Source organism: Schistocerca piceifrons, chromosome X, assembly GCF_021461385.2.
Source record: "Schistocerca piceifrons isolate TAMUIC-IGC-003096 chromosome X, iqSchPice1.1, whole genome shotgun sequence".
NCBI classification, from domain to species: Eukaryota; Metazoa; Arthropoda; class Insecta; order Orthoptera; family Acrididae; genus Schistocerca; species Schistocerca piceifrons.
Genome location: NC_060149.1, coordinates 928,426,094 through 928,453,986, shown reverse-complemented (window position 1 = coordinate 928,453,986; position 27,893 = coordinate 928,426,094). Strand labels below are relative to the sequence as shown.

The window sequence follows — 27,893 nt, the reverse complement described above, 5'->3', positions numbered from 1 at the left end:
AAAGCAAATATTTCACTCAAAAACTTCTTACTATACAGAATATAAACTTTTATTCACATTATTATTTCTTTCCTTTCTCAAACGCTGTGTCTGGTTAAAAATGGAAAGTGACGCGGACCTTGATCAAGCGTGACTTCCTTTTAACCGTACGGTATACATTACATTGCATTTAGGAACTTTTGGGTAATTAAACATGTATCAATAATTACAGATTTCTGTAGTTGTATACAGGGTGTTACAGAAAGGTACGGCCAAACCTTCGGGAAACGTTCCTCACACACAAAGAAAGAAAATATGTTATGTGGACATGTGTCCGGAAACGCTTACTTTCCATGTTAGAACTCATTTTATTACTTCTCTTCAAATCACATTAATCATGGAATGGAAACACACAGCAACAGAACGTACCAGCGTGACTTCAAACACTTTGTTGCAGGAAATGTTCAAAATATCCTCCGTTAGCTAGGATACATGCCTCCACCCTCCGTCGCATGGAATCCCTGATGCACCGATGCAGCCCTGGAGAATGGCGTATTGGATCACAGCCGTCCACAATACGAGCACGAAGAGTCTATACATTTGGTACCGGGGTTGCGTAGACAAGAGCTTTCAAAAGCCCCCATAAATGAAAGTCAAGAGGGTTGAGGTCAGGAGAGCGTGGAGGCCATGGAATTGGTAGGCCTCTACCAATCCATCGGCCACCGAATCTGTTGTTGAGAAGCGTACGAACACTTCGACTGAAATGTGCAGGAGCTCCATCATGCATGAACCACATGTTGTGTCGTACTTGTAAAGACACATGTTCTAGCAACACAGGTAGAGTATCCCGTATGAAATCATTGCGGTGAATCGGGGAAGTACAGTACATGCTGACGAAACTAAAATGAGCTCTAACATGGAAATTAAGCGTTTTCGGACATGTGTCCACATAACATCTTTTCTTTATTTGTGTGTGAGGAATGTTTCTTGAACGTTTGGCCGTACCTTTTTGTAACACCCTGTATATGCGTTTGGATGCAGCTGTATTGTGGATATTGTGTGGTATGACACCTGTAGTTGATAGTATAATTGGTATAATGTCAACTTTATCCTGGTGCCACATGTCCTTGACTTCCTCAGCCAGTTGGATGTATTTTTCAATTTTTTTCTCCTGTTATCTTCTGTATATTTGTGTATTGGGTATGGATATTTCGATTAGTTGTGTTAATTTCTTCTTTTTATTGGTGAGTATGATGCCAGGTTTGTTATGTGGTGGTGTTTTATCTGTTATAATGGTTCTGTTCCAGTATGATTTGTATTCATCATTCCCCAGTACATTTTGTGGTGCATACTTGTATCTAGGAACGTGTTGTTTCATTAGTTTATATTGTATGGCAAGTTGTTGATGTATTATTTTTGCTACATTGTCATGTCTTCTGGTGTATTCTGTATTTGCTAGTATTATACATCCGCTTGTGATGTGATCTACTGTTTCCATTTGTTGTTTGCAAAGTCTGCATTTATCTGTTGTGGTATTGGGATCTTTAATAATATGCTTGCTGTAATATCTGGTGTTTATTGTTTGATCCTGTATTGCAATCATGAATCCTTCCGTCTCACTGTATATATTGCCTTTTCTTAGCCATGTGTTCGATGCCTCTTTATCGATGTGTGGCTGTGCTCTTATTTTTTTTTCCTATGAGTTCCCGGTTCAGGTATGTTGTGTGGCAAACTTTTAAATCTGTGCATCTAATCGTTTACAAAAAATGTGCTTATTTAGCCAAAAAACTGGATACTAATTTAATCAAAAATAAATGCTACATTTTCAGCTCCCTCATAACAACATTTCAAGTTCCATTACAATTCATTATTCTTCATCTGCTTTGTTCACTGTCAAAATATCCACATCAGATGATACATATTACATCCTTCATAAAAATGTAATTTCGTGAAAGCATTCCTTTATATAGATGAAGATGTGTTCCCTTTTGGAATCAGTAATCATCTAATATGCCATTTTCTGACAAGTAGAAACAGCAACTCTACAACAGCTTGTCTTAAAATAACAAAATAACACTGCACCTAGAACGGGCATTCAAATGAACCCAAGACAGATGGAAAAAAAGTAAGTAAACTGTTCATTATTTCAAAAGTAACTGCCATAACTATTACTACATTTATCCTACTGCTGGACGAAATGGTCAATGCCTTCATGAGAAAATGTTTGCAGCCACCTACGGAAACATAATGGTACCAAGATGTGCATCTCTTCGACTGAAGCAAATCAACGGCCACATATGTCTCTTCAGGGCTTCACAAATATGGAAAATGCTCGGGACAGATCAAGACTTTATGGGTGATGTGTATAAGGGCTTCCCAGTGAAACTTCTGCAGCGTACTCTGAACAATCTCGGCAATATGTGGGTGGGCACTGCCCTGCAACAGCATGATGCTGTCCAGCAACATTCATGGGCGTTTGGACTTCATGGTGGGATTCAATTTTTGAAAAGTGTCCACATACTGCTGCGTGTTGATTGTGGCATGGCACTATATTCCTGGATGTCAGTGAGTAGCATGCCTTACAGTCAAGGAAAAAGCTCATCATGATTTTCCTTCAGGGGACTTGCCTGTTGTTTCGGCTATGCTGTAGAAGTTTCACTAGGAAGCTCTTACTCATCCTCCACAGTCCCGATTTCCCCCCATATGATTTCCATATTTTTGGAGCCCTAAAGAAAGACATTTGCGGCCACTGATTAGCTTTGGACGAAGCGGTGCATGGCTGGATACAATCGTGGTTCCATAGATAGCCACAAACATTTTTCCACCAAGGCACTGCTCACCTTGTCTCACAGTGGGATAAATGTAACAGTTATGGCAATTACTTTTGAAATAATAAACAGTTTACTTTCTTTTTTTCTGTCTGTCTTTTTCATTTGACTGCACCTTAAACTTCTTACTTCATCATTTTTATGCTCCTCACAGACAGCACGAGCAAACATTTGCACATCATACAGTAGTCTAAAATTTTTGAGTTTCATTTTGTATGATCCATTATGTCGCTATTTTGTTATGTATGGATGTAAATTATTTTTTCTTGTAAATATGTCGGATAGTGCTTTTCAGTGATTAAGACACTGTGCAAGTATTACCGGTGAGCTGTAGAATACACTGGCACTCATAAAAACAGAACCATTAACAAATTCTTGGGAGAAAACTAGATAACTTACAGTTTGGACATATTCATTGCTCATAAACCTCCCATTCATTTCTGAGCATGTCAGCTTGAACACCCTGTTGAGGTAATATGCAGGCTTCCTATTAGTGTACTGTATCTGACGGAGAACCTAAAATAAGAATGTACATGGAGGTCACAGGTTAATTCTGTTTAAAAATAAGCAGCAACTTTAGTGTCCAAATTTCTAACTTGGTCCATTTGATCTTTGATAGATGAGGTGGCATTACCTGTTCATAATTGTATATCATGTCAGCCCCAGACACCATAACGCCATCTTTTGTAACCTTGGCAACAATACCAAACTGTGTTAGCATGTTCTCTGGGAGGGTCACTGTTTCATGATCTGGGTTGAGTGGCGGATAGACTGAAACAGTGCAAGAATCCAACTGCTTCTCGATAACACTGATTGGTTCTCCTGAAATTCAAGCAAAATCTTTTATGAACTGTTAAGCTCAGTATTACAGAGCTACCATACACATACATAAGCTATTCACTGAAATTCATACTCCTGCCTTAATAAAAATTTAATATATCCATTGACAGCAGTAGTTAACTTTTGTACAGTGTGCAAACTACAAGCTCATGGCAGACACATGTATATTAGAAATTATTAACAATTTATTGATGTATGCTGTTTGCACTGAATGGGTAACTGTAGTGGCATTTAATAAATGAAGTACAGGCATTGTATACTGAGCTCAATGTGTGTTACACATTGAATCAGGAAAGCATTTGATTCTGCTGGACAAGCATAGAAGTAACTGTTGATAACCACCATCTTAGAAGCCAAATGGTAATGTGTGAATACCTGTTATCACTGACTATAGCCAAGCAAACCACATGACTGCCTTACAAATTATGAGATGCTGCTCATCAAAGCTTGATACACTACATTTATGTTTTTGGAAAGGATATACCCGAAAAGCAGTACCCCGTTTGGTTGGTTTAATGTGTCATTAATAATGTGATTAATACATTTAGAATGTAAGATACACATTGTGGAACAATCTCCAATGGCTTAATAAATAAAACCATTCATCTAATCAACAAAGGAAGACATGACCACATGGAAGCTGCAGTATGACTATTCAACAGCTAGTTTTGACATCTTCATCGTCTAGTCATTGTAATTGCTGGCTATTTTGAGTTATTGCCATCATATACCATAAATCATAAAAATATTACAAATTTATTTATGTACCTGTATTATTGGCACAGTTTCTGTGACTTGTAAACTTTACAATAAACAAATTCATTTAATATCAAAATGAACTTTTAAGCTGCAGTGTACATACATTAACTATGCTGTTTGATATTATACAACATTTTATGGTCAGCCATGAAATAACATTCACTGTATGAACACTCATACTTTAATTCTTGTTAAATAAAACTTTAGTCAAAAGTTAACAAACTTCATAGACTGTTGCAATTATACAGTTACATATATAATTACTTTCAATGTTTAATCATTCACAGTATGTGACAACAATAGGCTGCGAAAGTAGCCAGTACGACTACTCAGTTATGCTGGCCATATGAAAACTGTATTGAAAGTAGTTGCTGAATAAATTGAAGTCATATTTCATCTTCCCTGTAGTATTACAGAGCTACATACACATACAAAAGCTATTCACTATTTTTAAACACACAGAAGCTGCATAAAACATATCAATTCCTTCGCTCACATCAGATTGCTCCCACGTAAGAAAACTTATCAAAACACAGTTTTCAAAGAATTCATTTTATTATAAGGTTATGCTACAGCAGGTGTGCCACCACACTGTTTACAATGCCTGTAGAAGACAAAAAAAATTATGAAAATAACTATCACAATCCTCTCTACTAACAATAAATAATTGGGAAACAATTATTAATACTTGATATTAAGTATTGCTTTTATATATCACGAGTAGAACACCACAAGGAAACTCACCATGCTTCCACGGCTTTTGGCCTTTTGTCTGACCAACAGTGATTCGCACATCAGTAAATACTCGCACACCAAGTCTGAAGTCTTCATATTCTCGGGCAACATTTCCTGTTCCATTTATGTCTATGCTTGGTTGCTGTGGCTGAAGGACCATTACATAGCTTTCTACACTAGGCACTTTCACAGAATGCTCACGTTCACAGCTGAGAAAAAGGATATTAATTTTATGAGTATCAAAGAAAGAGTAACAAAATTTTGCATAAATCAAAACATACAAGAACAAAAAAATTATATAAATGCCATTGTGTACAATGGGACAAATTTTACAAATGACAAATGCATGAAAGTTGCACAATATCTGAAAAGCTCCAGTAAAATTTGAAAGCCAAAATAAGCCACTTCTCATTCAGGTACTAAGAAATATTGCTAACTTGTACAGATCTGCGAAGTACTGGTAAAAACTAATGCCATTACCCAACACTTCAGCAATTAGGGGCAGCCAGAACCATTCACATCTGTCACTAATTAGAAGACAAAACATGTGGAGAAATACATGAGTTATTAGAAACATCTGAACAGATTATAGAGCCTTTGCCCCAGAGGTGCATTATGTTGGGGTTGGGTTGTTTTGAGGGAGGAGATCAGACAGTGAGGTCATCGGTCCATTGGATTAGGAAAGGATGGGGAAGAAAGTTGGCTGTGCCCTTTGAAAGGAACCATCCCAGCATTTGCCTGGAGCGATTTAGGGAAATCACGGAAAACCTAAATCAGGATGGCCGGGTGCGGGATTGAACTGTCGTCCTCCCGAATAAGAGTCCGGTGTGCTAACCACTGCACCATCTCTGTTGGTGGTGCATTATGCCACCTAGTATTTTCATACTACTGATCATTATAGCTTTAAACTCAAGTTGTTGACTAACATTATTGGGTGGAATCTTCTCTAATTCTCCACATGATATTACCTCCATCTGAAGGAACTATCAGAATCTGAACATTTACCTTAGTAAGAGTACAATGTGCATCAACGATAAAGCGCACCACCATAAATGGTTTGTTTTAGTCTTGTGTCCTCATAATTATACAAAATCATTGAACTTTTGACATGTGTGTAGTCTACATATACACATACTCCACAAGCCACTTTACAGTGCATGGCAGAGGGGACAGTTTACCACTACTAGTCGTTTTACTCTCCTGTTCCACTTTCAAACAGAGCACAGGAAAAACGACTGTCTATAAGCCTCCACATAAGCCCTAACTACCACCATCTCATCTTCGTGGTAGTTACACAAAATTTATGATGGTAACAGCAGAAGCGTTCTGCAGTCTGCCTCAAATGCCAGTTCTCTAAATTTCCACTAAAGTGCTTTATGAAAAGAGTTCATGAAGTATCATCGTAATACTTCTGTGCTGGTTGAATCTACTGGTAACAAACTGAGCAGCGCCTCTGAATTGCTTCGATGTCTTCCTTTAATCGAACCTGGTGGAGATCCCAAACACTTGAACAGTACTTAAGAATGAGTTGCACTAGCATCTTATATGCTGTCTCCTTTATAGATGAGCTAAAGTTTCCCAAAATTTTCCCAACAAAATGAACTTTGCCATTTGCATTATCTATTACCCATAGGGTCTGCAAAGACTAGATTAAGACTACCTATACTGAGCACACAGGTATTTACCTTAGTAGTCATTCTTCCTATGTTCCATAAGCAAATGGCATGGGAAGAAACCCTGGGCAATACCCTCTACCATGCACTTCACAGAGGTTTAAAGAGTATAGATGTAGAACAAATTTATTTATGTCATATCTGCGTGTGCTCTCTTTATGTCCACAAGATGACAGCGTCAATAAAACTACATGTTGGAGATAGAGATCTGGTGCATCACCTACCAAAATCAGTCAAGAGCTACAACTGATGATTCTATCACACTGTAGCCTTTGGTAGCCAATGCTGAAACTGATTCAGTAGCACTATACTGACACCCCACATTTGCATTATATTCTACAATATTTTTTACTCTTGTGTTTTTAAAAAACCAAACAGGTTATGTACTTTCTTTTTCAATTTTTATACTCTTAAATCACTCTTGAAACACTGTCTCTCAATCATGGAACCACCTTGTAATGTTTAAACTACCAGAAGCTAACAAATTCAGAAATAAAGGGATACTATCAGTTGGCATATATGTAGCTGTACTATTAGATTTTTCTCTTAAGATTTTAATTTATTAGAATACATATGAACAATTGGAAATACTTTTGGAACACTAACTGGAATATCGTAGAAATCCAAGTAATCGAAAACAAGCAAAAATATGCTGAATGCTTACATCACAACAGTTGAAAGGTGCAAATTGCGTCTGCCAGCAGTGGGAAACTGTCTCAGATTTGTGTAACCAACTTTTCTCAAGAGAACAACAAGATTAGTCTTGTTATCACCTTCAATGCTTAGTTCTGTCAAATCTGCAAAAGAGATTAAACTGTGTACATAAAATAAGACACCCAAGACAACCTTAATGACCAATCAACCATATTTATGACACAAAATGTTTCATGTTAACAGATACTTTTAATAAAATTAATATGATGGGCTGTGGTAAACAAAAAGGGGGGATGTCATACAAAGACATTAAAAATTTCAGAGCTTCAATATAAACACACAAAACAATTCTTGCTTGAGATAAGGCTTGTAACCCTTGCCCTGTAGACATGACATCAGCTAAACAAAAATTCATTGCCTGTGACTATGTGTTTCTAATTAAGCTGCTGAAATGCCACAACATGAAACAAAGTCACTACTGTTGAAGATTTTTAGACATGGCTCACTATTTCATTCCAGCACTGAATGAAGAATATCTGCTTTGGAAATAAGGAAAATCAAGTTAGTCGAAAAAGTTTAACAGAATCAATCATGCAGTAATACTAAAATTTCCTGAACAGATTTTCCAAGCAAAGTTTCAAACCCTATTACTGAATTTGCTGCCTATTTTACTCACCACTGTTTGTCAACAGCTCCATTCCAGGTTCCAGTAATTCCATAGCAGGTACCTCTAAACTCTCTTTACATTTATGAAGGCAGCTAAGAACTTCAGGTTTCTCAGTCTTATTTAGAAGTATTGATAAACCTGCTAGGTAGCCTCTGAAATGATGCTTCATCTTGCTGTCAGAACCTGGAGAACAAGATGCAGTCTGAAGTATATAATGAAAGTTTGAGTAAAAATATGTCATAGGGAAAATTCCAGCCAAGCTCACTTCATATCTGGGTTATTAAATGCTATATTTATCCCAGGAATGTCTTTCATTGCAACCTATGATTCAAGGTATTAAAGAAATATCACAACACATTTTATTGCTTTAGCAGCACTACTGCCTTTCTTAAATAACAGTAACTGCCGAGCAATGATACAGAAGGAGTGTTTTAACGAATTATCTGAAGACTTTCATGCAATATCAACCAATTTTGAGAACTAAACAGGAAACAGAACAACGCAAAACAATGGCAGAAGTGACACAGGAAAGCATCAATCTCAGTGACTTACAGACTATGAGGTTAATATTTCACTGAGATCAAAACAGTTTGGCATTCAACCAAGATCAAGAAAACTGCACACATGAGGTTGTGGATCAGCCAAGTGGAACGAGAGAAGTTCTTCAGCAAGAAGAGAAATCCTCTCTTTTGGCATTATTCTCTATGAAATGATACAAATGTGTAATTACTAGCACTACCGTTGTGACTCACCCTTATTCTGGGTTAAAGAAATGTGATATTTGGGGCATGCAAAACTATTTTCGGGACAACTCATGTCACCTGTAGTAATACTGTTACAAGGTAATGCAGCCAGAAGGTTGGTTTGCACACCGGCAGGTTGATTGTGTTCTATTAAGCATGAGGAACAGAAGAAATCTTTCTTCATCCCTTACCAGTCGACTGTTTGATCCAGACCAAGATGTGGTATTTGTTCCAAATGTGCTACAGCTGAATATGGAATTACAAGCACAGTGGAACTTGCAATTCTTTTATATGCATAAGCATTGTTAAGCAAAGTGGGTATCAGATTACAAATCCAAAGGTCCAGGGTTGAATTTTGAGCCAGTCCTAGAATTTTTTCTGACACTAATATTTTTTTACATCTAGCAATGTATTTGTTAATGTGCAGAATAGCATGTTGCACTGTAGTTCCAAGTTCACTTTAAACTGCAGGTTGTCTAATAACTGGCATACCACTTAAAATAATACCTAGCAAAGCACTCTGTTGTAAAATGGATTTCTGGGTTAAAGGCTGCTTTACTTTTTTGAAACAATACTGGGAAAGGTACATTACGTGCTATGATAAAGATCTAGGAAACATATTTTAACTTATTTTGAAAGTCGATGGCAATGTTGTTTCATAGAAGTAATTAATCAAATCCAGATCTTAATTCAGGGAAGTGGTTGACATACATTATGATACGAGGCCATCACAGCACAATTAGATTTTCCTTGTTGTTTGGGTCACATTAAGCACTTCCACAACTAACCATGCGATGACAAATATTGAAACTACTTCAGTGATAAACATCTCCTTTGTCACCACACAGTGAATGGCCACACGTCCCTAAACAAAGCTTACAGAATAGTCAGTCAGGCAAGGTTTTCCAGTTTGGTTTGTCTGCCAGAGGATTTCTCAACATGTCTGGCAACCATTCTAATTGTTAGTATGTAAACAGCAGTAATCATAGGCCTTGCAAAAAGATAGAACCAGCAGAGAAGTGCAAGTAACTGAAGAAAGAATCAGTCTGAATGTTCATTTCTGAGGCAAAAGGTAATGTAACTTAACACTGACTGTCTGAAAAGCTGAAATATTTAAAAAATTACAGAGTTACATGGTATGTGTGAACTATGTGAGATCATCATAGACTCTCATGTACAGAAACTCTGTTTTGACATTTTTAAGGATATGAAACAAAGCTTATGGCACATAAGGTTGGGCAGAGTTACATTTAAAGCCCAAAAAGTTAATATGGAACTACAGTTACATTTTCTACAGTAAGTAGGTATTATGAAAAACACTGTAGACACTGGACTGAGTTATGGCCTAAGCATGCGGGATCTTTCCTGAGGCAATCTTGCATTGGGCTGCAGTTCCATTAAATACCTTTGATCGTAGGAACATCTATGGTTTGCTAAAGTGGAAATAAACCATACTGTTTACATGGAAGTCTAAATATTTCATTTTGGGTAACCAATTCCCATGCATTTAAATTACTGTGAGAAAACTATGTTTCCAAGGTACCATGGATATTACAAGGACCCAAGGTTTGGGAAGTAGAGACTGTCTGCAGTGTGCTTCTGGTGTAATTGACAGATTTTGGGGTGGTTGTGAGTGCATTCAGGTAGCAATAGTGCTTATATAAGTGATGGCATAGTTAAAAATAAACATATCATTTACTTCTTATGACTATTATGCCTCATAAGGAAATCACACCTACCATATTTCACATGGACTGTGTGAATTATGACTGTGCAAACATTCTACTATAACAGCAGAAGAAGAAGAAGAAGAAGAAGAAGAAGAAAAAGAGAAATTACAGTAATTTACAGGTTCACATTCCACTTGTAAAGTTTTATTATCAGTATTTTATTTTTTCATCAAATGAGCTTGATGTTTATCCATATCTGCTTAAATAAGTATCTCATATTGTACATTCCCAAACAAGCTTTTGTCAATCCCACCTGTATCTGGAGGTCTTACAATAATACCTCTCCATAATGATAAACTAAATGTATGTGGTTTATACACATTCTCGTCCCATTAATGTGATGACTGCCTACGTCGGACATCAACACGCAATAAACACTCTCCGACAACAGGTGGCAGCATTAGCAGTGGAGTGGTCGAACGATTCAGAAAACACTGCAGTTCTCATAAATAGGAAATGGAGTGATTTATCTGACGTCCAAAAGGGCACGATCATTGGCTTTCGGACCAAGGGTAAAAGCATTTCTGAGAAGGCCAAGTTTGTAAACTATTCACGTGCTGCTGCGGTTGTAGTATACTGCGCATGTCAAAACAGTGGTATCCAAAACTGGCATCGAAGGAACTGTGGTGCACAAACGGCCATAGATGACAGAAGTGAAGACGGCTGCAGAGATGCGTACAGGCAAATAAACGTGCAACTGATGAGCAACTAACTACACAGATGAACCAAGAAGCTATGAACAGTGTCTCCTCAATGAGCATTCGGCAAACTTTACTGTGTACGGGCCTCCACTGCAGGCACTCAATTCACGCATCTTACGCCGACCGCCGTTCGTCGACAACGAATGCTGTAATATGCACTCCAGTACTGGAACTAGACACCCACCAAGTGGTGACAGGTAGCCTCTTCAGAGGAATGACACCTTACGCTACATCGGACAAACGGCTGTCGGCATATACGGCACGAAACATCCGAATGCGAGCACCGTGTAACAATTGTCTGAAGGGTACTGGCTAGATGAGGGAGCATTATGATCTGGGGAATGTTTTCACGGCATTCTCCAAGTGATTCTCGACGGCACAACGGATCGACGCAAGTACACATTGACCTCGAGGACCTGTCCACCCCTAATGCAGTTTATTTTTCCTCAGTACGGTGGCATCCACGACCGGGACAATGCAACATGTCACACAGCTCATAGTGTGTGTGGTTCGAAGAGCATCAGGGTGCATTTACCATACTCCTCTGACCATCTCCCTGTGGACTGAAACCAAATTCAGAATCTGTGGGACCATCTCGATCAGGCAGCAGCACAGCACGGGTAATCAAGTGAGAAACGTAGCACAGCACTGGAGTGAGTACAGGTACACATCCCTGTCAGTACCTTCCAGAACCTCACTGGCTCTCTATCTGCACGTCTCCAAGTGGTCCACACTGCAAAAGGTGACGGGTCTTCACATTAATCTGAGGGACATTGAATGAATGAATGAATGAATGAATGAATGTATGTATGTATGTACGTATGTACCAGTTGGTTGCATATTTTATAATATTTCCAAGGAGTTTGAATTCTGTCCCTGGTTGGTGTAACAATTTTTATGGAAATTAATGAGACACTAACTCTGGCAAGTTTAGCGTAAGTTAAAAATGGCAATATGCACTGTGGTTTTAAATCAGCATTAAACTCTCTCACTCTGGGTAAACCAGTTCATTACTTGACGAAAGGAAAGCAATGGCATAGCAATACTAGAGGAAAGTTCCCAGCATTGCACTTAGGTGTGCAAACTGATCTTCAATTAGTGATTAATTTACTTGTACATGAAGTAACTTTATATGAAAGAACTGCTCTTGTAACTGCAATCTCACAAAACAGTACGCAATCTGCAAAAAACCTGGTAATACAGAGTTAGAAGTTCATCAACTTATTATATTAAACAATTTTAGTAGTGCCGGGATGGGGAGTAACAACAGAACTGTCGACCTTACCTTGCCAGCATGCTCCCACAGTGAGTGTAGTATTGATGCCTTTTGTATGATGGAGTGGCCAATCGTCTATGATTTCAGGATTCTTCTTCTCTGCTTTGAACATCTGACCATCCACATACAGGGTAACCTCAGGGAATTTTACAGACACTGCATAATGATGCCATTCATTATCACACACCTGATTAACAAGATTAAACAGTGCATATAACTGTATTGCTATGAAAATTTTGTATGCTGAAATCAATAAAGCTTTAGACATTTTACCTGTGTTTTAACCCCAACAACACAAGTGGAGACTATTTGATTATTATTTTAAACGCAATCACATAACATGAAAATAATACTAACTAGTTTTACACACAAATAGAAGCTGAGAATGGCCAATGTATGACTCGAATCAGTTATGATTGTTATATGATTGTATCTCAAATAACAAGAAGTGAGTAATACGTCCCAATAAACACATTGTCTGCCCCCCCCCCCACATAAATAAATAAATAAATAAATTTCAGACTCTTGTAAATTCTTTTCTCCAGATCTGACCTGAATATACATTAATTTGTGAACTCCACTATATGTGTCTGTTCCTAAACCTGCAAGCCCACTACCTGTTACACTGAAATATAATAAAGGTTTCAAACGAAGTTTCTCTGCCACTATACAATGCTATGCTGTAGTTAATGCTATGCTGTAGTTAATGCCATGCTAAGGTTAACTAACTAGGCTGAGATAAACTTTAAGCTGAAAATGATCACATCCATGAAAATAAAGAGTTTGGTGTTATAGCTCCATCTCACTTTCAACACTGGGAAACATCAATTCTGAAGTATTTCTGTGTAATCTGAGATAATTAGATGGTTGCTACAGAAAAAAAATGCATAACATAAATACAATGAAAAAATTGTACTGTAAGAATGTCAGACAATTACGTGTCGCAAATATAATTTAGTAGTTTTATAACACAAGGGCCCTTCCAGAAGTTTAAAACTTTTGCCTTGAAAAGGAAACTATTGCTATACATTTTATGTACGGACTAGAGATCAGAAATAGAGTGAGCACAAGTCTAATGTTGAGGGTTGCATACTTTATAAATCAAGGCACCATTGTTACACCATCAGTTCATTTCTGCTGTAGTTCTGCAAGTGTGACGAGTCAGAACTGTGTGCTGCAGCATACTTACCAACTCTCTCTCTTACTGAAGCATGCAGAAGTGTACAGCTAGTCATTACTTACTGTTAGTATGCAAGGCAAGTATATGATCTCGTTGCTGTAAAGTAGCACTAACAAGGCTTAACAACTAATTGTCAGGTTCAAATGGCCTTTAAATATGCTGTTTTTTGAGAGACAGTGAAAGGTGTAAGACAAAAATTAACTGAAGCAAAGTATACTATTGCAGATGTGTTCCATTAGGTGATGACTGAAGTCTGAAGTAAGTTTCATGCTGTAGTCCAAAAGTCACATGAAAAACATACAAATCTCATCCAATGTATGGTCCCTCCATCCTAGATATGTCCAGCTGGGAATAGCCCCAGAGAGGCAGGATGCAGGAGACAAAGCCTGACGAACCCGATTATATCCAAGAATCAAGAAAACCAAGAGAAAGAAGCAAGTAGAAGTGAGAGAGGGGTAAATGGGTGAAGGCAGGAGAGCTGTCCCACACATAAAGCAGCTGGAGGCTCCTGGGACACAGTCATATGATGGGAGACGCACCCTCTGCATCTGACTGGTGCTTCCATACCCTCTGTTACCCCACGAAAACTAGTAACACAGACAAGTTGATAAATTCTTGTGAAAGAGAGCAACGACATTGAGACAGTAAACCAATGATAAAAAAAGGGAAAGAAAGAATTAAAAAGGTGGGAAGGGCAGGAGCCAGGATGGACCACCAAGGGCAGCCATGGACCACCTGGGTCAGAGCAGGCAACAGGGCACTCCTCCAACACCTCAAGCGGCCGACGATGCTAATGTGCTCTATGTCACAGAGAGGAGAAAAAACTACTATCACTGGCAAAACAAAACCTGATAAGCCACTTTGGTGTCATCTGCTAGCACCAGATGTAGTATGTCAGCAAGTTTAAGGTTTTACCGCAAGGTGGCCAACTTAGGGCACTCCAGCTGGGTGTTTGTGCTGTCCTCCTCATTCATGCAAGTGGCGAGATTGGACTGAGCAAAGGTTGGGAATTTGTACGGGTGCTGATAACCATGCAGTTGAGTGCCCCACAAACCTATCACCATCATCACTGCCAAGCCAAGATGTTCTTAATCGACAGTGACACCCCCAGTTTTTCTTCAGGCTATTGACCACTACTACCCTGAACACCCATTGTTTGTGACCATCTATCTTCTTCTGTGGCCTCTAGCAAGCTGGACACTAAGTTGTTGACCCTCAGGTCACTTTGACATCCCAGGGGAGAACACACAGGTTGGCCTCCTTGGCTTTCAGAATACTGACTGTAGATGGGGGTACCGTTAACTGTAGCTTCTCTAAAAAGCTCATGTACTTGCCTTGCGTACTAACAGCAAGTCATGACTAGCCATACACTTCTGCATGCTTCAGCAAGAGAGAAAGAGTCAATAAGTATGCTGAAGCACACAGTCCTGACTCGTCAAACTGGTAGCTAAAAGAAAAATAAATAAGAACAGATTGAAATATGACTTGTTTCGTTCTTGTTCTACACATAAAGTGAAGAGCAGTCTTTGCCCCAACTGGTGTTACTGAGGCAGCTTAAGAGTATTAAGGTGCAACTAGCATGTTTGCTTAAGTTGGCGCAGATGGAGAAGCCACATCAAAAAGGCACTGAAGACCAGTCCCAAAAAGTGGTCAAACTCCACCACACTGATCAACTAGTCGTTGAGTTAGAGTTCGGGGTGCGGATGTACAGTACAACAGTGACAGAAGTGCACGATGCATGTCTTGGTGGCTGAAAACCGGAAACGAGGGTGACAGCCCAGAACTGCACCTTACATGTGTCATCCTACAGCGTAATTCCACAGTTGAGGAGCAACAGTAAATACATAAATCCATCAGCCCACAGGAACAGTATCACTATAGACACCACAGCTGCAGCTGGGTTATTTATAGCCACTAGAAAGAGCAGCCACACTACAGAGATGGTTCAAATAGCTCTGAGCACTATGGGACTTAACATCTGTGGTCATCAGTCCCCTAGAACTTAGAACTACTTAAACCTAACTAACCTAAGGACATCACACACATCCATGCCCAAGGCAGGATTCGAACCTGCGACCGTAGCAGTCCCGCGGTTCCAGACTGCGCGCCTAGAACCACTAGACCACCGCGGCCGGCCACTACAGAGATCTGTGGGACCCTATTCTCTAGTATATGTGGGATACAGCGATTAGCATCAACTTTAATTCTATAGTGTGACAAGAAGTTTTCGACAAAAATCTGGAGCAGACCCCCTGAGACCCCACTCGTGTAGGGTAATGAGGATGCGGTGATGCCATGTGATGTCATAAGCCGGTTGCAAGTTGAAGAAGATAGCAATAAGGTGTTGATGCTAGGCAAAAGCTGACTGGCTAGCAGACTCAATTCAGACCAAATTGTCAGCAGTAGAACAGCCTTGGCAAAAACCATCCTGGGATGGAGCCAAAAGACCATGAGACAAAGTACCAACACAGATGCCAGCTAGCCATATGTTTGAGCAACTTGCAGATAATATTAGTGAGACTAAATGAGTGATAGATAGTGACAGGAAAATTTCATGATAACAATAATGCAAAAAGCAACATGAAATTAGTTGTTTTCAGTGAAATAATGTGACATGCCAATTTTTCCAAGACACAGAAAATTTTTTAATTTTGCCATAAAAAATTTTATAAATCTGAGGACAGCTGTTACTAATATTTGTAAATGATAGTTACTGAATGTTAAAAAACCACTGAATAAAAAATACAGTTCAAAACAGAATCTGTCGAAGAAATACTGAAATTGGGAAAAAATAGCACCAAATTTGGCAAAATTATAACAGCAAATATGGCAAAAAGGAGAACACTGAATTTAGTAAAAAACACCGAGTTTGCACAAGTAGCACTGAGTTTGACAAAAATATGAAACCAAATGCATAAAAAACACCGCATGTGGCAAAAAAACCAAATTTTTGCAAAACAGTGATGAGAGTTTGGCAAGAAAACTGCACTTGGAAAAAAACTGCATTTGGCAAAAATTGACACCAAATGTGGGGGAAAAAAACACCAAATATTGCAAAAAAACTATTATACATAAGGAAGAATGTCCACTTGTTTATTTGTAATTCATACAAATCTACAGTTTTACTCCAGTTTTCATGAAATTTTCCACACTTGACTTTCAAGACGAGAGGAAGATCACTGTCTAAATAATATTTCGCCATCTAAATATGTATGTAATCTATAAAGGGAAAAGGTTGCCACCAAAACTCTCTGAAAATTCTTGATCCAATTTATTTTAGATTTCTACACGATCCCCCTAATGAACATTTGGACACAAATAAGCTATATGTTTTTTAACATACACTAAGGTAAAAATGAAAGTCAAGGTATAGATAATGCACATATATAAAGGTCAGCAATATGCACATATATTAGATGTCAGTACTATCACGCACACACTGTATGGAAGGGCAGTGCATTGGCAGAGCTATCATTTGTACTCCAGTGATTCATGTAAGGAGGTTTCTGGCACGATTATAGCTGCATGATGGGAATTAACAGACTGAGTGCAGAATGGTAGTTGGAGCTAGATGCATGGGTCATTCAATTTCAGAAATCATTAGGGAACTCAAAACTGCGAGATATACAGAGTCAAGAGTGTGCAGAGATTACCATATTTCAGGCATTACACTTCTCACCACAGACAATGCAATGGCCAACAACCTACACTTGACGACCAAGAGCAGCGGTATGTGCATAGATTTGTCAGTGCTACCAGACAAGCAACATTGCACAAAATAGCAGCAGATGTCAATGTGAGACGTATGACAATTGCATCCATTAGGACAGTGCTGCAAAATTTGGCATTAATGGGCTATGGCAACAGATGACCAATGCAAGTGAATTTTCTAACAGCATATCGCCTGCAGCGCCTCCCTGGGTTTGCGACTATATTAGCTGGACCTTAGGTGACAGGAAACAGCGACATCATCATGCGAGTCTCGATTTCAGTTGGTAAGAGCTGATGGTATGGTTTGAGTGTGGTGCAGACACCCAGGAAGCCATGGACCCAAGTCATCAGCAAAGCACTGAGCAAGCTGGTGGTGGTTCCATAATGGTGTGGGCTGTGTTTAAACGGAACGGACTAGATCCTCTGGATGTTTGGCTACTTGCAAAGCAATTGCAGTCATTCATTCATGAATGTCATGTTCCCAAACAATAGTGAATTTTTATGGATGACTATGTGCCACATTGCAGGACAACAATTGTACGTGATTGGTTTGAAGAACATTCTGGACAATTCGAGGAATGATTTGACAACCTGGATTGTCCGACAGGCGTCCCATTGAACATTTATGGGACATAATTGAGAGGTCAGTAGGTGCACAAAATCATGCACCAGCAACTCTTTCACAATTATAGACACAGTATGACTTGGTATTTCTGCACGGGATTCCAACAGCTTGTTGAGTCCATGCCCTGCCATGCCGAGTTGCTGCACTATGCTGGTCAAAAGGAGGTCTGAACGATATCACAAGGTACCCCATAACGTGGCACATGAATGTACATACAAAACATATAGAATGAGATTACTCTGCAGCGGAGTGTGTGCTGATATGAAACTTCCGGGCAGATTAAAACTGTGTGCCGGACCGAGACTCGAACTCGCGACCTTTGCCTTTCGCGGGCAAGTGCTGAAGTTTCATATCAGCGCACACTCCACTGCAGAGTGACAAATCTCATTCTGCAAACATGCCCCAGGCTGTGGCTAAGTCATGTCTCCGCAGTAGCCTTTATCCCGGAGTGCTAGTTCTGCAAGGTTCGCAGGAGAGCTTCTGTGAAGTTTGGAAGGTAGAAGACGAGATACTGGCAGAAGTAAAGCTGTGAGGACAGGGCATGAGTCGTGCTTGGGTAGCTCAGATGGTAGATCACTTGCCCACGAAAGGCAAAGGTCCTGAGTTCGAGTCTCGGTGTGGCACAAAGTTTTATTCTGCCAGGAAGTTTCATAAAACATATGAACAACAGAAGTTGTTAGCGATCATTTTGAAAAGTACTTGACCCATTTACTTCATATTTCTACATTCAGACGAAAGAATGAAGATAATTAACAAAAAATTAAATGCCTGAGCAAAGAAATACCTCATCAGAAACTGACTAATTCCTTACAATTACTGTCGCAATACTTGTATATGAGAACGATCAGACGTTACTAAATTGCACAACAAGTGAAAGCTCGAGAATTTGACAGAAAAACAACTGTGAATACTTATTTACTGATTAGTTGCTATTGTTACATATGACATATACTAAAGAAGATACTTTACTCTGTGTTTCACGGTTAATTTTATTAGTAACACACTCAACGCCAAGCCCATAGATTCTATGGGCAGCATGCCCTTCCAAAACTGCCAAGCCCTCAGGTTCTACGGGCCAGCGTATTTTGCTAATCTCATCCGAGAGCTGCAGTAGTGATAATGACATTACGTATAGTGCTGCTGTTCCTTCCACAAATGAATGTGATGCTGGTCCAGTAATACCAGTCAACACAACTCAGAGACAAATTCTCGCAGACACTGACTGCTCTAGTTCAGTGCTTGATTGAGTTAGTATAGTCATAACTGATGACAAAGTAACTGGAGTCACAAACGAATCTCTATGCATCACAAACAATTGAAAGAAACCTTATTCAGTACTCAGTTCCTGGAAGCCAGTTTCTCTTGCTGAAATTAGATGCTTCTTGGGCATTGTGTTTCATACAAGCATGCCACGTAGGCCACCAAAATTACCATATCACAGGTGCACTAACAATGTTGCCAGCTTTAATTTTTGTCCACAGGTAACGAGTCTTTACGTTTCGTGCAGGTATTGTCAACTCTGATCAAAAGAAACCAGGAGAACAAAGCTTTTATATAGTTTTCAAAGTGCTTCCTTGCTACAATAATTTGAAAGAGATGCGTTCCAACTTATTGCCCTCCTGAAAAACTGACTGATAATGAAGGTATATGCCCATTTCATGGCCGAGTCAGTTTTTGTACTTCCATGCAGAATAAATCACAGAAGTATGGACTGAAGTCATACACGCCTGCAGAAGCAAACAGAGACTACGTCATAAACTTCGAAGTTTACGCTGGAAAACACAACAGTGATGACAATTTATCTTCAACAGTTGTTATGAGGTTGATGTCTAGCGGCAATTGCTCGAACAAAGGACATAATGTTTATTTAGATAGATTCCATTCTAGTCCAGAACTCTCTGAGCAGTTATCTCGCGAAGGTATCGGTACTGTAGGGGCTGTGAATAAAAGCAGAAAGTCAATGCTTAGAAATCTATTTACAGCTAAATTGAAGAAGGGTGAAATGACAAAAAGATGAAAAGGAAAAGTCTTGGCAATGAAGTGGTAGGACACACAAAGGATGTATATTCATTGTCCACAAGACTGTAGCCACTTTTGCATCACACACAAAAAGGAAGGGAGTTGAAGTAATGAAGCCACTTCAAATCTTAGATTATAAAATGACCAAGGTTGGAGAGTACCTTTGAGACTAGCAGCTGCAGTACAATACGTTCATGCACAGAACTGTAAAACTGTGGTGGAAGCTATTTTTTAATTAGCTCTTACTACGAGTATTGAATGCATTTTGACTACACAATTCCTTTCAGACCAAGAAGATTACAATAACTGATTTCATTACACACCTTGCTACACAGATGGCTCAACATCATATGGCAATAGCTCCAAAAACCAAAACAGACCTGTAGGCAAACTGATAGAGACATTTCCTGTAACATTTACCATCCACAAGCAAAATATATGCCTCTCATGTATGTCATGTCTCTTCTTCAAAACCACAGAAAGAATGTGGAAAAGTATCTTCCAAGGAGACACGTTATTAGTGCGAAGAGTGCTGTGTGGTGTTATGCGTGGAATGCTGTTATAAAATATTCCATACCAAAAAGCAGTACGATTCCACGTAGAACGTGCTATTGTATTTAAATATGATATTCATCACTGATCATTATGTACTTATAAACTCATTTACTCCACTTATTGGGCCAGTACACAGACTGTTAAAATCCACAGTGCCCTACAAACACATAGGTAGGTTTGGATATAGTACCAACAAATGTCACTAGATTGGAGGCCGATCAAAAGATAGAACAGAAGCCGAGATTTGCTGAACAGTAACAACCTGTTTGAACAGTTCGAGTGATGCTTAACCAGTGATACCTCAGCTCAAACAATAGAACACAAATTCTCTAGGAACATAATGAGATTATTAGATAGTGCAACTTACCATCTTTCCATGCGTAATTTGTTGTATACCTTTGACACCGAATGATTCAAATATGCCAACTTAAAGTGATTGCAGTTTCCCATGTGGCTTGCACTGTCAAACTTTTGCGACATGTCAACTTGCACTTGAAAACGGTTATAGCTAAAATCGTGACTGTGTGAAAGGAATTTACATTTTAAGGGTGGAAAACTCTTACAAAAAGGTTATGTACTTAGTGGGAATGCCTCAAGCCCACGATCACGCTTGCGAACTTGTGTACTCACTCTTTCCTGAGTGAGTCACATCCACTTGTACCCGACGACAGACTAGTGAGAAGTGAGCACAGGCGGGGACTTTAGGGTCGAGGCTACGAGCACAATGGAACGGCAAGTTTGGAAATGCTGCCACAGGACTCACTAGAGAGTTTAAAGAGAGTATACGGAACTCATTTCTGATTTCTAGTACACACAGTATATATATGTGTCTCACCTATTTGTGATAAAAACCATTTACTTCTTTTCTTTAAAGAAAAGTGAAAAGTCGTATTTCCTATGTAAAGAATAATGGATTTTCTTTCAATAACATTAATATAGCAAGTCTTTGTATACCGCAGAAAAATTTCAGCTAGTGACTTGGAAAATTGTTGGGATTATTATTTCATTTGCTTCTGCTTGCTCGAAACTCAATGATACTCATCTAACCTTAAATAAGTTGATCTATCAAACACACATTAGTATAAAATTATAAAATAATATCCCTGTACTACAATAGTTTATTACAAACCTTTTACTCACTTGGCCTGCCTATTCAAACAACACACACAAAAATTATGAAGAATGGTACACACCTGAGATAATTTCCACCTCCACTCTGCTGGTCTAAATATATTGAGATCTCCTTCAGAAAAGTCTCGACGAAGAAGTAAGATTAAACGGCAGTTCCGGACGAACAAAGCATAATGGTGTCTATTCATATCTGTAAATGAAAGTAATTTTAGATTGAGATATATTGTATACAAACCTTCAATAAATTAATATGGTTAATTGAACAGTAAGGTCATTAACTTTATTTTTGTAAGACCTTAAATGTCTTTGGAATGATTGTATTATCTCCGACACCTTTTTGGCTATAATGTCTTACGTCTTCTGAGAGAGTATCTTCTAAAAAGACAATTCATGAATTTATAGATGTGAAAAAAAAAAAAAATTCTGACATGCATAGTAAACAATTTCAATTTTCAGTTCCTGCTGTAACAAGAGACAGAAATACAGCAAAGCACAACACATTAAGCGATACTGTAAATCATTTGAGGAAATTATCATTTATATTATCCACTTTGATATATGCCTAGTGAAAAGTTCTCACCCTGTAAGTGAATGCATATTTCGTGAGTAAAAACTCCAGTTCTATTTCAATGAAGACACACTTTAGGTCAGTACACTTAATCCACTTCTATAAACTATCCACATACAACATAAGACGTAACTGTGTCACTGGACAGCAATGTTTTCCAAGTGCATAGGTCTTCACATGTAGGAATAGATGGTGGCAGGCAGGTGCTGAATCTTGAATATGGAGTGGATTTTTTTAATACTACCTCAATTTTTCCAGAGGGCTTATATAGGCAATCAAGAACAAAAATCCTTTTTTATCCCAGAAAATTTGGTCATAAACTTCATGGTAGATTAAGTTGATAGCTTCTCTTTCCACAGGGCTATTGGCTTATTACAGCTCATTCACTACCATATTTGCACAAAGCATTGGTGAATCTTTTTAAACAGCATGAATGCTACTAAGAAACTGATTTTTTGATTTGATTTTTGCCAGTATTCAATAAATGTAGCACCTAGCTTACACAAAGCTTTCTTGTAGATAATTCTTCATGTAAAATATACAACTCTCATCTAATATCCCTAAAGCCTCAGGTAATTCACACACTTACACTAATTACCCTATACCACATTGCACACCTAATCATAATTTTTGTCTCATTGAATCTTCTGTGGATTTTTGAAGATAATGGGCACATATGCATTTTGCCAACCATACCTTGAAGACTGGAAGTGTAGTAGCAGATTCCTCTTGTAACTTCAATTATTTTACACTGGTGTGATTGCCCAAGCCGAAGAATTATATGACAGCATTTCAGTTGATCCATTTGAAAAAACACACACACACACACACACACACACACACACACACACACACACACACACACACACACCAAATACTTTAAGAATAATCATCAACTAAGACAGTCGACACATGTTATGAAGCTAGACATCTTTCTTATCTATTTTTTTTATTTTATGTACCCAGAAGGACTACTATAGTAAATTTTGTTTTTTGAAAGCAATGTTACATAATCACCTGACATTTTCAGGGTAGTAGTTTATGTATCAATGTAAAAAACTTCCAAAATAGATGTTTTATTGCCCACATCACTGTTGATACACACCCTGATTACTAGTTTCAGCGAAGTTATATTGCTATCTTCCGATAACAGTATACATGAATTATAAAGCCCCTACATGTGGCACATTGCCACCTGGCCATTGTAAACATGGATATAAACTCACAGAAAGGACACTCCACTGTAACACTAAGTACATTAAAATAAAAGCCGTAACTATCAGCAAGGCACAGAGGTGTCAAATACATCAGATAGAGTACATCCACTGTTGCCACACTGTGTGTTAACTAGCTCCTGGTTATCAACATACACACATCTGACAGCGGTGGATGTGTTCTTTCTGATGTACTTCACACCTTTGTGCCTTGCTGATATAGTTATGGCTTTTATTTTCATGTACTCAGTGTTGCATGGGAGTTACTTTTCTGTGTGTTTACCTTCAATGTTTTCAATGGCCAGATGGCACTGTGCCACACTTTTGCTTTATAATTCACATGTCTGATGATGGCAATACAACTTTGCTGAAACTAGTAATCACAATATGTATCAACAGTGATCTGCGCAGTAAATTTCTATTTTGAAAGCTTTTTTACAGTGTTAAATACTTTTCATTAACACAACTCTATTGTCAAAGAAAGTTCTTTGGTAGTTTTATGGTTATAATCTTAATATCTTTTGGAGTATCACATTTGTATAGGCACAACATAGGATTGTTTGACGAATTTCTTCAAGAAAATTTAGATCTTGTATATAATTTACATTAAAAATCCAAATTCAAAGATATTACTTGTTTTATTTGTTCAAAGATTAACGTTGCAGCAACTGTGAAAACATGGCGCAGACTGATCTGATTAGCTATTCGTCATCAAACAGCTTTTTTACAACCAGCATGAACACTACCTACTAAATTCAATGTCTTTCATGCTATGACACCACAAAAATGTCAATGAATTTTAAATAGTTTGCATCATCAATTGCAACATTATAAAATATTTAATGATAAATTAACAATATCTTTTGATGAAATATCAACTGAATCACAACATTATGATAAGCTCACAGATGGTTATATTAAGACACTTGAAAGAAAAATTACTTCAACACAGTTTTAAGCCAGTATATTACTGATCAGTGCAGCAACAGCTGGTTATTCAAATAAAGTTAATGAAATTAAAATGACGTACTATGGTCATCAGCTGAGCAGAGTATGTGCTCCTTGACATGTTTATCCTGGTCAGGATTTTGTTTGTGCTTCATCCATGTTGCAATAGTGAAAACAGGAGATAAATTATGGTCCATGACATCAGAAGGAATAGTCACGGCAGAACTAACACCATCAAATTCAAAAATCTGATCTGACTCTCTTCCTTCATCTGTTGGGAGAGACTTTGTCCATTCAGATCCTATTCCAGGACTTGGCAACAAATCAATACTTTCCATACTTGCTCCTGCAAATATTTTAACATTATTAAATGTGCAATATGAACAAATAGCAAATATTAAAATTAAATAACTGACACCCAAAAGACATTTTATTACACAATTACTTTTACAATAACAGTTGTCCACAAATTACATGGTGACAGACCACCACCACCACCACCACCACCACCACCACGTGAAAACAATTTGTGTGTATAGGGGTCTTATAAAGATATGAACAATACATCGATTGGTAAAATGTTCATGAAATTTCAAAAAAAAAGAAAGAAATCAGTAAATAGGCTGGAAATGGGCACGGAACATGGAGAAGGACCTCAGTTTTGTTTAGTATAAGTCTGAGCTTATATAAATTTGAGATGGCAACCACATAATAAAGGTATCTACTCAATCAATTAGTATTTTGTGTTACTTGAGTTTCTAGCCAATAAACTGCAGCTTATGTAACAAATCATCTGGCTAATTGAAGACAAAAGAGCACCTCTCATCTTTCACCTTAACTGTGATGATGATAACTCCTGTAGGAATACACTACTGAATCAAAACTATCACAGGACAACATTCCTTTATTGTACTTGCTCATAGCACTTGAAAAGAGTGTTACACCATAGCATAAGATGGAATGCAACAGTTCATTAACTAACTAATTATTCCACACACTCATCTCACCTACAATTTCCACCTGCAACAATAAAAGGTTAGTAGTGTGGGATGCTCTTTAAATAGACAGAACTGTGAATACCGTTCTGCTCGAAATATTCAAAACTGGCACACCATGTCTTTCACGACTGTGATCTACACACTTAAATGAAATGTTAAGGCCAGAACCAGGACTATAGTTCAAATTTTCAGGCTGAGTGCTTAACAATAATTTACTCCCTATGTTTTCAGTATCCTGGTTATATAAAGAGAGATACTATGGACTCAAACATTTTTTCCAATAGTATCTCCACATAAAAATAAAAACATTTCTGCTTTTTGAAGTTTTTGGACAAGTAGAGATAATGCTTCAGTTACAGATTAAAAACAAGAAGTTCAAATCACACATTATGTCGTATGTTTGCACATCTTATAGTCAACAAAAATTTCAAAAATTTAAAAGTGAACTTACACTATTGGAAGTATTTCTGACATGACAATTTGTGTTTCAGGGTTACACTTAGTTTAGTTTTTCTAAAAGTTTTACACTGCTGCTTTCAAACAAAGAAACAAAACAATTTAGGTCTTTATTAAGACTTCACACCAACTGCACCTAATAAATAACTGCCACTAAAGGTGCATCTAAAATTTCTGCTTTACCCGTTTTAGAAAAGCACTAGAAGTTACAATTACCTGCAGTCACCATAGGTTTAAAAACACCATAATTTAATTTCCCGTAATTTGTAAAGGAACTCAACATTTATCATGTTTGGACTAATTCTGTTTTGGAGGCTTAAAAACTTACAAATGAGACCTCTGATGATGTATTAGTAGTAGAGCAAGTTTTATTTTACGAAAAACTTTTTGCATACATACCACAAAGTTTACGTTGGCTCTGAACAGAGTATGTGTCTCTGTCACATCCCTTTCCAATATGAGAAGTAGCAAGACTAAGTTTGGCCTCAACACTTCTAACATTGCAGGGCACATCACACAATTCTAAATCAGCATCAGGAAATAAATCTTGTCGGCCAGTTCCAGGTGCGTAGTCTATTCTTTCAGGGATACCTACAATTATACACACATTATATGTAAAACTATAAACCAATTACTTAAATTTGAAGACAACCCAGCGATTGAGGTATACATATATGTGGAAACAAAACTAATCACTATTTGAAGTCTAGCAAATATTTATGGTGAAACTAACTACTTTTAGAACTATGACAAACATTACACACTCTAAGAGAATTTGTCTCATTTAAATATCTTTTAGTGCTAAAGATAAAATGACTGTTACACAGTCGTGAAATTCTGAAGATGTTTCATTGAAACAGAACTCACAGTTGATGGGAAAGTGAAAATTCATTTACAATGTGCAATAATATAAACAGGAAAACTTACCTTTCCATCCAAGTTTGCACACTCTATTCACTTTTATTGTTACCATGACAGGCACAGATTGTTTCATGCCACAGTCATAAGCAACAACAGATAGAATATGGTTGTGACTTCGTTCATAATCTAGTGGTTCTGTGTTACGAATCGCTCCTGCAAATTGCAAGAAACATTTAGTGCCTATACAAATGCTGTGCTTATAAATCATAATACAAAAGAGAGAGAGAGAGGGAGAGGGGGATCTGAACTATCCACATGTAATATTAAGGCCATAAACTATACTTTTCATGACAGATCACTCAGATGACTAGATTAATGTATACTACTCAAATTTAAATTTGACATCATTAGCGCTCTCCAAAATCAATATTACAGTGGGTTACGGAAAAAAAAAAAAAACATTCCATGAATTTTGCACATGGTTAGTGTTATCCAAAAATTATTAGACTAATAGCAGTGATTGATTCAAGGAACAACTATTATGCACCACTATATAAATATTTTATTTTTAAATGCTTATTTTTTTTACGTACCTTCATTATCAATGGTGAAAGGCTGGTCATTTGTCAGGATTTCATATTTGCAAACGTCTCCATATTTTGGGGTACAGTCCCTATCAGTTGCTTCCACACGAACTATTTCTTCATACAATCTACCTTCATCAACCTGATTTACATATGAAGGCTCCAAAAATGTTGGTGGGTACTCATTAATATCCACAACTGATATATGAACTGTGGCACTAAGAAAATTAATTTAATTAGTTTCATATTCAACAGATGATTTTATAATCACATCACAAATTATTTTGTAAATATGGTTCATGCTCATCTTTTATGTTTTTTTAAGAACATACAGATGTGAATCAGTAACTCCTACCCACCACCTTTAACACATCACAATTTTTTTCCAGAACAGGAGTAGTAGTCAAGGAAAAAAAAAAATTTTTTTTCAAATTTTACTTCGCCTTTTGTCATAATTT

General features: G+C 37.8%; 1 protein-coding gene across 1 annotated transcript in view; it reads right to left on the bottom strand.

Moving 5' to 3' along the window:
* Positions 1–27,893, bottom strand: part of LOC124721946 (calsyntenin-1) — an 81,597-nt gene that overhangs the window by 33,982 nt on the left and 19,722 nt on the right. The window contains exons 4-14 of the mRNA XM_047247109.1: positions 27,445–27,653; positions 26,918–27,064; positions 26,390–26,581; positions 24,619–24,882; positions 21,869–21,996; positions 12,595–12,772; positions 8,145–8,318; positions 7,479–7,611; positions 5,151–5,350; positions 3,442–3,629; positions 3,207–3,323 (exon numbers count right to left, since the gene is read on the bottom strand). Coding sequence (XP_047103065.1) covers positions 3,207–3,323; positions 3,442–3,629; positions 5,151–5,350; positions 7,479–7,611; positions 8,145–8,318; positions 12,595–12,772; positions 21,869–21,996; positions 24,619–24,882; positions 26,390–26,581; positions 26,918–27,064; positions 27,445–27,653 — 1,930 coding nt within the window. The remainder of the gene's footprint in view (positions 1–3,206; positions 3,324–3,441; positions 3,630–5,150; positions 5,351–7,478; positions 7,612–8,144; positions 8,319–12,594; positions 12,773–21,868; positions 21,997–24,618; positions 24,883–26,389; positions 26,582–26,917; positions 27,065–27,444; positions 27,654–27,893) is intronic.